Source organism: Haliotis rufescens, unplaced genomic scaffold (genome assembly GCF_023055435.1).
Source record: "Haliotis rufescens isolate VD_foot unplaced genomic scaffold, xgHalRufe1.0.p SCAF_2, whole genome shotgun sequence".
NCBI lineage: Eukaryota > Metazoa > Mollusca > Gastropoda > Lepetellida > Haliotidae > Haliotis > Haliotis rufescens.
In genome coordinates this window covers 61,331,766-61,349,819 of record NW_025963890.1, presented here as the reverse complement: position 1 = coordinate 61,349,819, position 18,054 = coordinate 61,331,766, and the positions used below count along the sequence as shown (strand labels likewise).

The window sequence follows — 18,054 nt, the reverse complement described above, 5'->3', positions numbered from 1 at the left end:
GTGTGTTCTGTCTCCATTCTATAAACTTACTGTAACATTTCCTGGACCTACTTGCCACCATGCCTTCTTGTTTGAATCTGGGTACAATGTGTGAAGCCCATTTCTGGTGTGTCCCGCAGTGATATTGCTGGAATATTGCTAAAAGTGGTGTAAAACCATACTCACTCACTCACTCACTCACTTCATACTTACTCACTCACTCACTCACTCACTCACTTACTTACTTCATACTTACTCACTCACTTCATACTTACTCACTCACTCACTCACTCACTCACTCACTCACTCACTCACTCACTCACTCACTCACTCACTCACTTACTTACTTACTTACTTACTTACTTACTTACTTACTCACTCACTCACTCTTGTTGGAATCTGGTTTGAATGAAACAAGACTAAAACTAGACATCCAATGAAATTTCACAGATTGTTCATGATTGAAAACTGGGGCAACATTAACAGTAGTAGATTTGACCTGACTGCACTATCTTATAGAAATAGGACTTCCTTCTCATCTTTGAATACTCAAAATATCTTTTGTAGCTAATGGTTAATTTATAACAGTCGTCTGAGTCCATTATATAAGGAGAGGTCTCAGTCAGGAGATGCTTCAGTTTTGAGATGAAATGGGGTTAAGGTCGCTTTGACAATAATTGCACTTGTATAGCTGTGTAGGGGTGTGTGGGCAAGTGCTATGTACTGGTCCTGGCTCATGCTAGGTTTGTAGGTCTAGCTCACTGAGATACCATGCGGCAGTTTAACATGGATACCCCACTCCGACACAGTAAACAGACTTGGAGCCCACCAGTGCTTGTTTGATTCCCTTAATGTGGAACCCCAGCCAGGGTAACAACAAGTACCATCTTTTAACATTGTTTAGTATGACGAGGGGTCCATGCACTTACCTTCCCGTCTTTGTGCAGACGCTCCATCTGTACTATCCACTAGACCAGGGAGGAGGTCCTTCAGTTTTGAATGTAGTTCCATGACCACATCAGAATTTCATTTCGATTGGTTGTTGGTTGCTGAAAATCAAATAGTCGGTTCCATAGCATTCTTTTAGTGAACAATTGACCACATCAGAATTTCATTTTGATTGGTTGTTGGTTGTTGAAAATCAAATGGTCGGTTCCATAGCATACTTTTAGTCGAACAATTGACCACATCAGAATTTCATTTTGATTGGTTGTTGATAGTGAGCTCATGAACAAGCCGAATTCGGTGTGAAGTTTGTGGTAAGAGAATAATACGGTGATGTCACTTCAGACACGAAGCTATGGAGGTAATTGGGTCCTAAGTACATCCGTATATAGAATCGAGATATACACTGGACCCGGATGGAGTAGTTATTGAAGTGTAGTATTATGTAGCATATAACTGGCTTGACTAGCTACTGTGTTAATTATAGAGGTGAAGTCTAACACACGATCACTCTATAACAAAGGGCACTTTTTATTGGCATGTGAATAGATTTTATTTTTATAAAGAAAAGGAACTACGATTGTTGCATGATTATAACAGAGAAAGGCTTATGAAGTCGTATTTCACTTGTTTTATTTATTTCAATGCTTAAAGCTTGTAAATAAATGTTAGAATTGTCACATACAGCTCGTCTGTCTTATTTTTCACACTCCCGTGAAGATGCGGGTTAGAATTGGTCTCAGGCCCGGACTTGCCTGATACATCTTCTCTTAGTTGTGTAGATGGATGCTCATGATGTCACTCATTGGTTGTCTGGTCCAGACTCGATAAATACAGGTTGCGGTCATATAGCTGGAATATTGCCCAGTCCCACGTTAAACAACAACCATATTTCACAGAGGGAAGTACGGTGGAATAGATGCCTGTCTTCCCACGTTTGGTCCTGAGCATTTTTTGTTTGTTTTGTTTTGTTGTTTTGTTAAAAATGTTGTAGTGGGGCGGTTGGGTAGTCTAGTGGTTGAAGCGTTCGCTCGTCTCGCCGAATAGCCGGGTTCGATTCCCGACATGGGTACAATGTGTGAAACCTATTTCTGGTGTCCCCCGCCGTGATACTGGTGGAATATTGCTAAAGGCTGCGTAAAACTATTCACTCACTTTTTTAGTAGTACAGAAGACCTGAATATGTGGCGCATTGTCATAGATGGTTGGTCATTTTGCGTTATCCGCTTGGTACGCTGCAGACAGTTTGTGAAGTAATGAGGAAAGGTTTAAATTGCGGCAACCTTCTATTTGCTCAACACAGTTATGACGGTGGTCAGTCTGGTGAACAGACTAATTATTCTTAGATTTCTAGCTCCGAATAATGTCAGGTCTTGGTGAACTCAGCTCTGAGGGATGGCGGAAAACAATATGATCCAGGACACGTATTCATCAACATACAATGATGTATGAATGGCGATGACCTTTATATGACACCACTCCGTCAGACTGATGTTCTGTATTGTTAACAGATTTTGTATGGAATTATTTCAATATCAACATTTTGGCGTTGAATTTTGTCAAAAGGAAGATAATGCTATCGTGAAACACACGTTTAGATATTTTTGCTCAAGTCACCATTTATTTATAGAAGTTAGAAGAATGTACAGTAGACCAAGGTTGAAACGATTCTGTCTATTTTGTATCATATCATGCATAGATGGTGATTATCACCCGTGTTTGGAATGACATCTCTTATATCTGGATTAAGGAGTGCTAGTCTAATTTCCTAGCCAAGCAAATCCCAGAATTCTATTTGGTAAAAAATGCGATATACATGTACCGGGACTGCAGGCTTTAAGCCCTGGGCTTAATGACGGATTTTGTGTATTTTAACATTTTATCCAAATTTAAGCCCAGTGCTTAAAAACGAAAAAGGACAAAAACATGATAGGAAGAATGAATATCCCAAGTTTGATGAAACAATACTCACAAATGGAATGAGAGAGCAACACTTTAACATGAGACACGATTTTCGTTTTTAACTTGAAAATTATGTCAAGAACACATTCAAAATTGAAATGACAGAGAAGTCATGTCAAAGAAGTAACAACAAACCCATATCGCAGTTATGCATGTCGGTAATATGCCTTTAGTTGTCACACTGAGTATCCAGAATATCGCCACGTTATGGATCCAGTGTGTCTTGTAAATGGGGAAACCTCTAACAGAACCTCTAACAGCACTTGAGGTGCAATGTTGGCGCAAATTGGCCATACAGAAGCGCGCGGCAAAACCTGCTGAAGAACAACCGGTATGGCATCTACCGGAGGCAAGAGCGTCCACTAGCCTTTTTATTAAAGTCTTGTTTCCACCCTTGACAAATCAGAGAACGTTTCACAAAATCAATATCCACGACTGGTATACCTTCGTATGAAAGTGATTTAATGCTGGAATATGTATTTTTCAACTTGCAGTCCCGGTCTGTTTTTGTCAATATCAGTAGTCAGTATTCGAAAATTTTAGTCGTACACTTCGCGCTCTGTCCTGGTAACATCGACCCGTGAAGATTCCGGGGTAGAATAGGTCTTCAGCAACCCATGCTTGCCGTAAAAGGTGGCTATGCTTGTCGTAAAAGGCGACTAACGGGATCGCGTGGTCAGGCTCGCTGACTTGGTTGATGCATGTCATCGATCCCAATTGCGTGGAACGATGCTCATGATGTCAATCACTGGATTTTCTTGTCCAGACTCGATTATTTACAGACCGCCGTCATATAGCTGTAATATTGCTGAGTGCGGCGTTATACAACAAACCAACCAACCAACCAACCAGGTAACATCGTATTTAAAACCAACCGGCTTGCTGCAGGTTATTAAGACAAAGCCCGGGCACTGTTTCGAAACAGAGCTTCATGAAATTAGCAATGGAGTTGAGTTTCTTTTACGAATTTGAATTAAAAGAGAACCAGCGGCATAGCACATTGTTAGGATGAAGTTACTGTCATGAAATGCACGTGCATCACGCAACCCCTTCAATCAGAGAATCTGCGCAAGTGTTATATAGATTCGGTGTTCAAATCTGGTGTAGAATTAAAATGAGATATAAATGTGGTCCACGTGATTAAATGACGATCTCTCATTGTTCAAGAGTCCCCTTCTGTTATTATCGAAGTCATAATAACAGAGATGTTTCTACGTTAACATGTCCATTACTAGAACATATTATTTCAATTGATTTAGAAAGCGGCATCAAGCCGGCTCAATAACTTTCTTTTTCTAGGGGGACATCACATCCCCGTTCTTTCATTATAAAACACCCTGTACCCATTCGCCACCGGACCCGTGAAGATCTGGGGTAGAATAGTTCTTCAGCAACCCATGCTTGCCGTAAGAGGCGACGAACGGGATCGGGTGGTCAGGCTCGCCGACTTGGTTGATGCATGTCATCGTATCCCAATTGCGTAGATCGATGCTCATAATGTCAATCACTGGATCTTCTGGTCCAGACTCGATTATTTACAGACTGCCGAGCTATAGCTGGAATATTGCTGAGTGCGGCGTTAAACAACATACATATAAACAAACAACCCTTCGCCACCGTAGCGTCTCCATCTCCTACTCAATCCCTATCTCTCCTCGCACAGAAGTCGTGCAATTTGAATGGCCGGCTATTGTTAGAGTCGCCTTCTGGAGTCGAACTCCAAACGAAGCATGGTAGAGCGTCCGCCCGGAGAGCGGAAGGTCCGGGGCTCGATCCCCGGCCGCGTCATACCAAAAGACGTTAAAAGATGGTACTTGTTGTTACCCTGTCTGGCGCTCGGCAATAAGGGGCTAAAACAAGGACTGGTCGGCTCGGAGTCAGTATACTGTGTCTGAGTGGGGTATTCATGTTAAACCGCGGCATGGTATCTCAGTGAGCTAGCACTATAAATCGGCATCAGTCTGGACTAGTACAAGCAGCCACACAAACACACACACGTACATGCACGTCGCTATATAAGTGCAATGATCTTGAACGCGACGTTAAACCCCATTTCACCTCACCTCACCAAACGAAGCAATGGTGGCGAATGTGTCCTGTTATTTATATTAACAACAGAATGAACATATACCCTGTATTATCGAGGATATTAGCGGAAGAACAACGCTGACTTAATGTCCTCGTAGTGCGGGAGGAAATCCTCAGCAAATAACACAGAAAACATTTATCATTATTTTATTCTCTTAATGTCGTGATCAAACGGGCTTGTCCGATTTCTTTAACCAATAAATCTGCAAAATAAAAAAAATTCTGGCAGAAAATAGTGTTATGATTTGAATGTACATACAGATATGCTATCCTGAGTAAATAAATAAACAGTGCTTTACTAACATATCCAGAAATTAATCAGTAATTTACGCCATGCGTTGTTTTCATGGCTTGAGTGCATGTTGTTTTGCGCCACGTTCAGAAGTGTTTCAGACTTATTAAAGACGTTCATGATCCAGCCGGGGTCAACAGATCAAGAATGCAAACAAAAAGCAGACATGTCAACTTCCCTTGATGTGTTATTTCTTCATAATCCTACCCACCCACTGACGGGCCAAAAACACAATACACCATAAGCGAAACATGGAAAATATGCGATTGGTGAAACACGAAATATACAGAATAAATGAAAACATCGTTGTGTCATTGATGAACATGATATATGTGATGATGGCGTGGCTGAAATGACATGGCTGCTTCAGGAATAAAATTGAAACTTTGTATTAGTTGTCTGAAAACAAACGAACCAGCCATGAATCATTATAAAAAGCTTTCGTCAACTCTCTTCTACAATATGAGGGAAGTAAGCAATATGACGAATATATACAATATAAGTCATCAGGCAATCTGCATAGTAAAATGGTTGATAATTAATATTTACACATACACATACAGGTGAAAACCGTTTAAATCTAGGTGTTAATCTATTCAATATGTAAAAGGGGGCATTTCCTGAGACTAAAGGTACATAATGTCTTTAAGTGGCATTTAGAAGATGGTGTGATGAACAAGGGAGATAATTCTATGGATATACAACTTCTTTATTGCAATAAATGCGACGTTTCGGTGTAGATACTAACACCGTTATCAAGCACGTGACACTAAGTGTATATCCATAGAATTATATCCCTTGTTTAAAACTGCAAAGCCACCACAAAATATGTGATGTTTCATAATCCCTTGCGTTATTTTGAATCTTACAATTCACGTTGCAACAGTGAGAGGCAATACCTGCGAGTGTGATCAACGACGACACTTCTGATGTCGCTGGAACTTTAGCCGACGTAGTAGTAGCAGTCGTAGAAGGATGAAGAGTAGAAAATTGTGTCGAGGAGTTGTTAGATGTCGATGTGGGTCCTGCTGTAGTAGCAGTAGTGGAGGGAGATGATGTTGGTAACGACGTTTTTGCTGTGGTGACGGTCGAGTTTGTGGTTTGTGATGTCATCTCTGAGCTTGGTGTTTGTGTAGTCACTGTCGTTGTCGTTGATGCATTACAGCTGGCAGCCGTTGTTCCTATGAGCAGAGAATGTACATTGTGGTTTTAAAATATATAGTACAGTTTCCACCTTTGCCGAACTAGGCTCGAATTTCCAGGCTCGTAGCGCTACAAGCGGCTGTAACGAGTTATGTCCCTTCTATGTCCCTCCTATTGATCAATCAGATTCCACCTCTCATATCACTTGCAGCTGCTTCAAACGAAATGGCGGCGCCCAGTCAAGACATCTCATCGATAATCAAGATCTATATTGTAACATAACACGCCTTACCCCGCGAAGTGCATCAGATCACTTAATCACCTTGATTAAACACATGAAAAGATTTGCACAATATCTGTCGACGCCCAGTTGGCGGTACACATGCTTTGCAAATCCTTCAGTCGACCGAAATCTGCACGTTGAAATCCATGTTGTTTACCGATGTCTAGCTAGTTACGCGATTTTGATTGGACTATACATAGATTTGTTAGTCCAGCCAAAATGCAACTCCGGAATTCCAGCCTAGTTCGGCACGGGTTGGAACTGGACCTTTATAGTCATTTTACGCCCATGCCTGGGCAAGATGCGGGGCAAACCGCTATTTGCGTTGTAAAACAGTTCAAGCAAAGGTACAGTCCTGGACCATGCCACTCCAAGTCAACAATGACACCTGAAAGCACCCGTGAAGATCCGGGTTAGAATTGGTCTTCAGCAATCCATGCTTATTGTAAGAGGCGACCAACAGAAACGGGTGACTTAGTTCATGCATATCATTAGATCCCAATTGCGTAGATCGATTTTTGTGATGTCAATCACTGGATTGTCTGGTCCAGATCCGATTATTGACAGGCGACCATCATATAGCTGGAATATTGCTGAGAGCGGCGTTAAACAACAAACAAAACAAAGCACCCCTGAAAATGTTCGATGCTCACATAGTCGACCACAAATAGATTGTCTGATCTATTTCAGATGATATTTTACAGGCTGTCGTGATATAACTATAGGCCACAACTATGACTTCGCCATTTCAAGGATATTGCCCCGTCGGAATAAAATGTGAAGAATTTACACGCACAAACTGTACAATAGACACCATTCTCGAGTGACTCACCGTCATCACAGCAGCAGTAGAAGTCGTCCGTCTTCCGTCCGTACCGTATGCACCTCCCCTGTCCGCACGCATCGAACACGCCTAGGGGGGAAGACATATTTAGATTGGTCAACATGGGTTATTTAATAACACAATGATTCAAATAGACAACGTATATTACACCAAACATTAGTGCATACTAATTACACATATGCCCCAGTGAACGATAAATTTGCATTTTCAAAATGGCGGCCGTGGCGGCCATGTTAAAAATCTTTATCGAAATAATGCTGTGTGACTTTTTGAAGACATTGTTCCATGATAGTTCTATACATAAAGAAACAACACATTTGTGTTGGGCGCGCTGTTGTCTATATTCTAAACCCAAATAATCTTCAAAATTATTGTTGTGTTTCACTTTTGTGTCATGTTCACTTTGTACTTCATTTGGTAACAATAATGCATACTCGCCTATGATCAGCAGTTTAATGATCCTTAATGTATTTACCAGAGGATTGAAGCAGTTCCAGTTTGCATGATTCATTCACTCCGTACACATTCCCAAATAATTTGGTGTCGTTTTCCCTCGTTGCTAAAACCTGTTGGATATCAACTTTACTCGTATTGTCCTTGTTGACAGACAGAGTGAGTTTCTTTGTAGTGGTGTTGAAACTCCCTCCAATCGGAATTGTCTCCCCTTGGGTTTTCATTGACCCTGACACTCCACCATCTTTGTTCTGACTTGCAATGTTTAAGGCGATGGCTTGTGTGGAGTTGCACAAGACATTCCCTGCCCAGGACGTTTTTGCTAAACCTGTACATGAAAGAGAAACTTCATAGTGAGTGAGTATGGTTTTACGCCGCTTTAAGCAATATTCCAGCAATATCACGGCGGGGGTCACCAGAAATGGGCTTCACACATTGTACCCATGTCGGGAATCGAACCCGGGTCTTCGGCGTGACGAGCGAACGCTTTAACCACTAGGCTACCCGACCGCCCTCATAGTGAGTGAGAGAGTTGTGTTTAACGCCGCCTTTAACAGTATTCCAGTTATATCACGGCGTGTCAGCTTAATGTGGGAGGAAAACCCGAAGTGTTGCAGGTCTCAGACGCTTACCACTTCGGTGAAACCCACGAGCACAGGTATGGTGCTGACAAACCTAGAAACATAATCGGGGCAAAATGGCATTCGAACCCACAATCATAGGTTTCTGGCGTGCCCAAGGGACGCAACTCTGCACAGCGAATTGCGGCGCCTTAGACGACTGGGCCACCGTGCCCCCTGAGAAACATCATAACGTTTTATATTTATGTATTGGTGTAAAGGTTAATGCATCAACCTGTCAGTGGTGTTCAAATTTCAGGATGAGTACACCATTAAACACATTTGTCCCCCGTCGCTAAACACTATGTTATTGCCCAAACCGACGTTAAACTACTCGCTGAGCGCGCAGTAGAGCACATCGGCCTTCACATCTTTTAAACCCAATGCTTATATCCATCTGATAACTCAATTGTCACCTTACTCCATTTATCTTCCCGAGGCAAGAGTCTCGACTAGCCTTGTTATCAAAGTTTCTAGACTTGATACAGGCTACTGGATGCGTTTATCTCGTGACGATGTTCTCCATTGTACACCATAATGTCTATGCTATGTAGGGTATATTTGAGTCCTGTGGCGGTTTTCTTTGGCAGAGGAAGAAATTAAGGCGGTAGAAAAAGTCGAATTGTTTCGAAAGCTGACATCTGATTCAAGAATTCAATCATCCTTCCTTTTGATTCGGCGGTCAAAGTTCGGACATTGTTCACCTGACGCGGCCTTCTACTGGTCGAGATGTCATAGATCTTGACGCAGATATACAGGTACCGTATCGGAGCAAAAGATCTGATTTTCATGAGTTTAAAGTATTTTTTATCCACATGTTAACTGAACAGGAAAATTATGTTAGCTGCCTTATAATGTGTTGAAGTTAATATCATACTACTGTATGTCTCCATACCGTCATACAAGTCACAGTCTGTGACTGACCCAGCTACAGGCTGACGACACCGAGGTCCCGTCCAACCATGGCTACAGACGATGTCGCCGCTGCTGTCACACCCGTAGTGGCCGTCACAGTTGTCCTGCTGAACACAGCGTTTGGAGCAATCTTCCCTGTAGTAGTATCTGTCACAATACGCCGTGATTGACACTCTCAAGCTGAAACATACGTAGCATATACAAATCCCGTTTCTCCGAGTTGGTAAGGGTTTCCGTCACATTTACCATTTCAGCATTATGACGACAGGGGAGATCAAGAATGTGATTCGACAATCTATGTTCATCTTCCCGACAAGGGCGTTGACTGACGATAAAAGTCAGTGGAAACTGGACTTTTATGGTCAATTAACTTCCTTGCCCTGGGAGATGGGGAGATCAAGAATGGGAGTCGACAATTTATGTTGGGAATCGAACTCGGGTCATAGGCGTGATGAACGGCCTCTTTATTCTTTGACTGCCAACCTGTTACATCGGATCCATCCTCGATTATCCAGGCTAATGTATTCAGCATAATAGAATGGATATTTAATACCCTGGGTAATCGAGGCTACATCAAACCAAGATTAATCGAATGAAAATGAATGAAATGGATGAATGACTGTTTGACAATCTTGATGGAGTCTCTTCTATGAGTCTCCGTCAATGCAGAACAGTTCTAGAGATATGAAAGCGTGTATCTTGATTACTGGTTAACAGAAATGTGTGTCTGTAGGTCGACTTCACATGTCAGGGTACAATAGTACATTGCAGTTGGTTATTTCTGAGCTTTACATATCGAGGACATCTGAAGTATCTGTCAATGCCCTTCAGTCTGTAGAATGGAGACTCCAGCTACCTGGTTGGGTTAATCGTCCTTTCTCCCGTTAGGTCCAGGTTTTTGTAGGAAGCAGTGTTGTCGGAAGGGAACACTGCGGATGTAAAGTTGACGGAGAAGCTGTCGATGATCATCTCGCCATCGGTGTCGAGGTCGGTGACGTTGACACCGAGGGTCACACTGCCCTGAAAAAAATCAACAGCCATTTCACAATAGCCGGGACTGACTGCTGTGCATTATCGATCTGTACTGAGAACAATCCGTTCCATAGAACAGTTGCCCATTTCTTTTCATTGATCTGCGAAAGTCTGTACACATATTATGTAATGCTGATTCCGATAGGTTTTATCCTCATCACGACCAGCACACAGACTGTCCCTACTTTACAGCAAGGTATGGCGGTGATGTGTTCCGAGCTAGAAAATATAATATTGCGGCACTGATGGTTAATAATGATTGTCCGTGAGGGTTTGTGTGGTGACCGATTAATGAGCGAGCGAGCGAGTATGGTTTTTCGCTGCTTTTAGCAATATTTCAGCAATGTTGGGGACATACGAAATGGGCTTCACTCATTGTCCCCATAGGGGGAATCGAACCCGGGCCTTTGGCTTGACAGGCGGGCGGTTGAACCACTCGGCTACCCCATCGCTAAGGATATCTTACAAATATCAAGTAATCAGCTTGTAGTTAAGATGAACTTCCACTTAACACTGTAACAGACCTGCATCCGTGATGTAATGGACGGAGCTTCTTCCCAGAGTGGGGAAGGTCGGTGGTACCAAAAGGATTTAAAAGGTGGTACTTGTTGGTACCCTGCCTGCCGCTCGGCATAAAGGGGATAAAACAAGACCTGATCCGCTCGGAGTCATTATACTGTGTCTGAATGGGTGACCATTTAAACTGCCGCCTGGTATGACACCACCTGACCACCGGGTCCATAAGGTGGCCTCTTACGTCATCGGATAGATTCAAACCCGGAATTGCCACGGGGGTTTGTCCTAATTGAGTATTATATCGTGTCTACCTGAAACTCTTCACCTACCTTCCACGTATCGAAAGAGAACAATGAGACGTCATCGGAGAGATTCAAACCCGGAATTGCCACGGGGGTTTGTCTTAATTGATCGTGTCTACCTGAAACTCTTCACCTACCTTCCACGTATCGAAAGAGAACAATGAGACGTCATCGGAGAGATTCAAACCCGGAATTGCCACGGGGGTTTGTCTTAATTGATCGTGTCTACCTGAAACTCTTCACCTACCTTCCACGTATCGAAAGAGAACAATGAGACGTCATCGGAGAGATTCAAACCCGGAATTGCCACGGGGGTTTGTCTTAATTGATCGTGTCTACCTGAAACTCTTCACCTACCTTCCACGTATCGAAAGAGAACAATGAGACGTCATCGGAGAGATTCAAACCCGGAATTGCCACGGGGGTTTGTCTTAATTGATCGTGTCTACCTGAAACTCTTCACCTACCTTCCACGTATCGAAAGAGAACAATGAGACGTCATCGGAGAGATTCAAACCCGGAATTGCCACGGGGGTTTGTCTTAATTGATCGTGTCTACCTGAAACTCTTCACCTACCTTCCACGTATCGAAAGAGAACAATGAGACGTCATCAGAGAGATTCCAACACGGAATTACCACGGGGGTTTGTCTTAATTGGTTTTTTGATCGTGTCTACCTGAAACTCTTCACCTACCTTCCACGTATCGAAAGAGAACAATGAGACGTCATCAGAGAGATTCCAACACGGAATTACCACGGGGGTTTGTCTTAATTGGTTTTTTGATCGTGTCTACCTGAAACTCTTCACCTACCTTCCACGTATCGAAAGAGAACAATGAGACGTCGTCGGAGAAGTTGTTGCTGTTATGGTCTCCCTGGCCGTTAAACTTGTGGCTTCCGTAGTCGCAGTCTGTGGCGCTGGCGATACTGAAATAGTGTTGTGTTATCAAACAGGTCTATCATTCACCATTCACACACGTGGAGAATTGGAAAAAATAAAGGATTTTAAAATAGGATTGTGATAGGTGTTACTTTTAATACCATTCACCAGGATATCGATTCATAAAAGCAATGCTTGTCCTTCCAAGGCGCCTGATTTGCATCAGCATGACTACTTTTTCCATATCTTTAAGTGACATGTTAGAAGCTGTAGCCTGAGAAGAAGAATTTTGTTTGTTTGTTGTTTGACACTCAGCAATATTCCAGGTATGTGACGGCGGTCTGTAAATAATCGAGTCTGGACCAGTTAATCCAGTGATTGATATCATGAACATCGATCCACGCAGTTGGGATACGATGACATGCATCAACCATGCCTGACCACCCGATCGCGTTAGTCGCCTCTTACGACCAGCACAGTCGCCCTTTGCGGGAATCATGGGTTGCTGAAGACCTATTGAGACAACGTTTGAGTTGGGTTTTTATTTCGACCTACTTACTTTTTTCAACTCTTTTCGGTACATGTGCTAGCATCTTTAGCAAACTATAAAGGTACTACTGACACATGCACTGATCGCGAAAAAAACTCGCATTGAAAAAACAAAGAAGTTGAGAACCATAAGTCAACTCCCGAGGCAATTAGGGACTTCTATAGTCAGTTAACTACCTTGCCTCGGGAAGATGAAGTCAATTCTGTCTTCATTAATATTTTCATAATTCATCAAGAGGCGGTGGAGACCCGGGTACCACATGGGTAGAATGTGTGAAGCCCATTTCTTGTGTCCCTCGCTGTGATATCGCTGTAATATTGCGTAAAACCATACTCACCCACTAAGAATTCATCACGGTGACATTGCCCACAGGAAACCCTAGTGGTTTTTTGAATGTGTAAAGTGACATCCGGATATGAAATTTCTCGAAGTATACCTTATAACAAGAAGAACAACTTTGCCCACTGTACCAACATGTCTGATACACCTACCTCACCGCACTGGAACCACACAGGAGAAAGCTGTCGTCACAGGTACCGGTTGGACACCGGTTAGGCAGATTCAAACCATCACAGCAGTTGCCGTTCTTGTCTCGTCCACTCGGGTTAAGGAACCTGGTGACCTTGACCGCAATCTTGCCTGTTCCCAGCACAGTATCAATCTATAGCAGTAAAAAATATATGACACAAATAAGCCAGGTTCCTTATAAGGATGAGGGATTTACAAAACCCATATTTTATAAATACTAGCTTTTATTAGGCTTTGTTGCACTATGGGAAGCAATTAGATATACTTCATCGCAGTTGCGAGACGTCGAAAATACTTTGCAAGCATATTGGAGAAGAAAACTGTGCGATGACCCTTCCACTCCGGTTGTTCGTGGGACTGCGGGGTAGCCCAGTGGTTAAAGTGTTCGCTTGTCACATCGAATGTCTTGTTGTGTACCGATGAAGTGACGAGAGGGGTTGTAAAGTGTGAGCATTTATTATTTGTCAGTCGTAATATTTCCCTTCTCCTTTTTACAAAGGTCTAAAATACACAGTCAGTGTATCAATTTCAGCAGGTTACATGAGCATTGGTCGTGATGTATGATGGACTTGTGGTTTTAAACTGCATTGATGGTACGCAAAGGTAAAGCTAGACTAACATTTAGTCTCTGAAATCTTATATTACACAATATCTTTCTTGACTCTAAAAATAAATAAATCCCTATGCTGATTTCAGATGTGGAATAGAGCTAGCTTGAGCCGGCTAGACTTGCTTTAGTATGCATTTCTAGATTATTATTTGTTTTCTTCATAAAATAAATATATTCCACGGTCATGGTGCAGGACTAAGGTAAAGCGTCACTGTATACATGGCTGTCGCAGTTCACATGCTGTTCAGGGGAATCTACTAAGAGCAACAGAGACATGGCAAGTATTTGGAAACATAGTAGGGACCATGTGCACAAATACACCCTATTGAAGAACTGACGGAAAAGGCACACTTCGAAATTCACGTTAGTCTGAACAACTAAATTGTGCTGAGGCCAAGCAAACATTTAATGATAGTAATAGTAATTATGGTAATAGTAGTCCAAATTCCCTTGTACCATTTGTTGGGTAACATTCTGAAACAGTTCTCAGTGCTACAATTTTGTTATTTTTTGTTTGTTGTTTAACGCTGCAAGATAGTTTGTTGCTTGGACCGCCGTTGGACAGGAGTCTGCGAAGGGGGAAGGGGCAAGCGTTGGGCGGATGTTCATGACGATAGTGTAACTGATTTGTTTGTTTGTTTGTTTGTGTGTTGTTAAACGCCGCACTCAGCAATATTCCAGCTGTATGACGGCGGTCTGTAAATAATCTAGTCTGGACCAGACAATCCAGTAATTGACAACATGAGCATCGATCTACGCAATTGGGATACGATCACATGCAACAACCAAGCCAGCGAGCCTGACCACCCGATCCCGTTAGTCGCCTCTAAAGACAAGCATGGGTTGCTGAAGGCCTATTCTAACCCGGAATCTTCACGGGACTCGTTTGTTTTACAAAGTGAACTTAAAAAACTGATAGAAAATGTAAAGATAGTATACAGTTGTGTCTTGTTCAAGTATGACTACGGCAAGAATGACAACTAGTGAAGTGATGTTTAAACAGTCTCCTGGACTAATCTATTGTCTATTTTGTATACATGCCGCCGTCGCATGGCAGGAGAACTGTGCGGCGTCCGGCAACAAACACCTACTTTAGTATGCAAAACTAGGGCGGGTACTACCCGTGGGGCAGGGCATGCTTACCCTTGTCGCGAACACCTGGTGTCATCACTGATTTTCAGTCGTCCATTCATTTCATTTTTACCGCTATTTTACCTTTTTACGCCCAATGGAATCTATTTCGACGGATAATCGAGACTGGTTTTTCTCTAACGTTGACTATTATATATTTGAAGTGAGTGAGTGAGTTGGGTTTAACGCCGCTTTTAACAGTATTCCAGACGTTTACCACTTCGGTGAAACCCACGAGCACGGGTATGGTGCTGACAAACCTAGAAACATAATCAGGGCGAACCGTTATTCGAACCCACAATCATAGGTTTCTGGCGTGCCCAAGGGACGCAACTCTGCACAGCGAATTGCGGCGCCTTAGACGACTGGGCCACCCGTGCCCCCTATAAATTTAAAGAAAAAATGTATTTCTAAAAGTGAAAAGGGGTATCCGCACCATCTGTTCCCACACCTCTGGATCCAGCAGTGAACGGAGCAGGAAGTGACAGCATGGTCATACTGACAGGGTCGTTGTCATATGACTACTACAGATATGTAACCCAGATGCCTTTATATGTATTGAAATATACCATACAATCGGCATAGACAACGTACACAAGCGGGGCGACGTACGTCGCCGGATCCAGTGTATTCTCCAATGCGCGAAACCGGTGTATTTGCATACATGGATGCTGCTTAAGCTACTCTAATAAATCTTGCGCATTGTGGATGAGCTATAGGACACATTTGTTTGTTTTGGTACGGGTATATTTCTGTATATAGAAAGATACCCCGGGTACCTATCTTTTTACCTTATATGAAAACGACCCCTTCAGCGTTAGTCATGGCAAGGCTCCATCTACTCACCATCACAACCACCAGCATCAATCCGAGGAGGCACAGTCTAGCCATGTTGAAGCAAACTGGACTCATGTCACTGACTTGACCACGAGAAACTTCTCCTGCCTGGAAGGTGGTTTCGGCGCTTGAACTGTTTACCGTAAATACCTTATAGAACGTCTGACCCGTGAAGATCCGGTTCACAATAGGTTTTCAGCAACCCATTCTTGTCTCGTAAGAGGCTATCGGGTGGTCAGGATCGCTGGCATGGTTGATGCATGTCATCATATCCCATTTGAGACCCGGCTTTCCTCCTACATTAAGCTGACACACCGCATTATAACTGGGATACTGTTAAAAGCGGCGTTAAACCAAACTCTCTCTCTCTCTCTCTCTCTCTCTCTCTCTCTCTCTCTCTCTCTCTCTCTCTCACACACAAACATTTATGTATCATAGACAGCATCAGTCTTTTAATCGTTACAGAATCATTGCGACGTGTTCACTTCAGTCCAGCTTGTCGCGATGTCACTGATTTCGTATTGGTGTCTATAGTGTTGTGTGTGTTTAATGAATAAATAAGCAATCTATTAAGTTATTATTACTGACGTATTTCTTTATAAGAACTCACCAGTATTTCTTTTGCGAATATGGAGTTTTAAACAAAAAAGCTTTGTGCACGCTCAGCATAAGTCTTCTACGCAGATTTACACAGGATGCACTCCTGTTTTTGCGTGTCGAACTCCATAAACGCAAGCTTATTAAAGTCAGTTTTTTTAAAAAGAAATCCTAGTTTTAACCACTTAAACTACAAAACAGGAACATGTGACTCCTTACTCGTGATTACATTTACCTGATGAAGTACGGTATTGACAAATCGAGTTTCTTCTATCGTGTAGATAAGCCTTTTGAAAGAAAGTTCGGTGAGGAAATCAGTTATCAAGGTTCCATGTTGACTACCATTTGCTGCAGACCGACCAAACCGATTCATTGATATGCTCAACACGTAGTAGTACTGTTTAAATAGTGTCGCCATTCTGTTGGAGCTAAGGAAATATAGAACCAAACATGTCTCCACAGGATATATCGCTTGGGTGATCTCGCTATAATGAAATTGCATCACAATGCTTCGCGGACCATTGCGACGTGGTAACCTCCGCGACATGATTGCATCAATACTCAACGATCAATACTGAATAGTCCGTGTCAATTACTCAAATACCCACTGTTCAATAATCGATGAGAGGAACATACAAGATGCGGGAAATGAAACGTATTTCCTTGAATCGTTAAAGGACAATTTTGAGGTCGCACGCCGATGCACGATAAACACTTGCACAACCAAAGCTTGCCGTAAAAGGCGACTATGCTTGTCGTAAGAGGCAACTAACGGGATCGGGAGGTCAGCCTCGCTGACTTGGTTGATGCATGTCATCGATCCCAATTGCGTGGATGGATGCTCATGATGTCAATCACTGGTTTGTCTGGTCCAGACTCGATTATTTACAGACCGCCGTCATATAGCTGGAATATTGCTGAGTGCGGCGTTAAACAACAAACAAACAAACAAATCAGTTACACATCCGCCCAGCGCGTGCCCCTTCCCCCTTCGCAGACTCCTGCAAAATGGCGATCGAAGCAACATACTATCTTGCAGCGTTAAACAACAAAGAAACAAAACAAACAAACACTTACTGATATTGTTTGTTGTCTTACAAAACCTTTCCAACAATGATAGCGATAGATGAAGCGCTTGTAAAATGTCTCCAATAGACTCAGCTGAACAATCTGGTTCGTCAGAGTAAATGTATATACAGTTACATACTATGTTATTTATAGTAGGTGTATAAAACCTGCTATCTTCCTTTGAATCAAGACGGTTTAAGGTAATGTCAAGAGACGGAGACACACTTCAGTATTGACAATTTGGTTATTGCTCAGATTTGCAAATAATGTTTGTTACCAAACACCCCACCCTGCAATACTCCAGCTGTACGACATGATAGGAACAATTTCAGTAAGTCCCTAAAACCTTTTCCAGCCGCAGAGCATTTTGGTATCTGAGCAGCGATTACATGTAACTGGCTAGGTGGTTTAATCTAATTCAAGATGTGTCTGAAAATAAACCGATGAAAAGAAGGTATACCTTTCTCTTGATTTTATC

At 42.5% G+C, this 18,054-nt stretch overlaps 1 protein-coding gene across 1 annotated transcript; it reads right to left on the bottom strand.

Annotated features, from left to right (window-relative positions):
* Nucleotides 1–5,105: 5,105 nt before the first annotated feature.
* Nucleotides 5,106–16,040, bottom strand: LOC124143773 (nuclear pore complex protein DDB_G0274915-like). Its single transcript, XM_048399254.1, has 9 exons — nt 15,921–16,040; nt 13,297–13,466; nt 12,188–12,302; nt 10,381–10,544; nt 9,505–9,704; nt 8,012–8,317; nt 7,525–7,605; nt 6,166–6,447; nt 5,106–5,177 (listed from the first exon to the last, which is right to left on the bottom strand). Exons 1-9 carry the CDS (start codon nt 15,984–15,986, stop codon nt 5,122–5,124), a joined length of 1,440 nt encoding a protein of 479 aa, XP_048255211.1. The 5' UTR covers nt 15,987–16,040; the 3' UTR covers nt 5,106–5,121.
* Nucleotides 16,041–18,054: the final 2,014 nt, after the last annotated feature.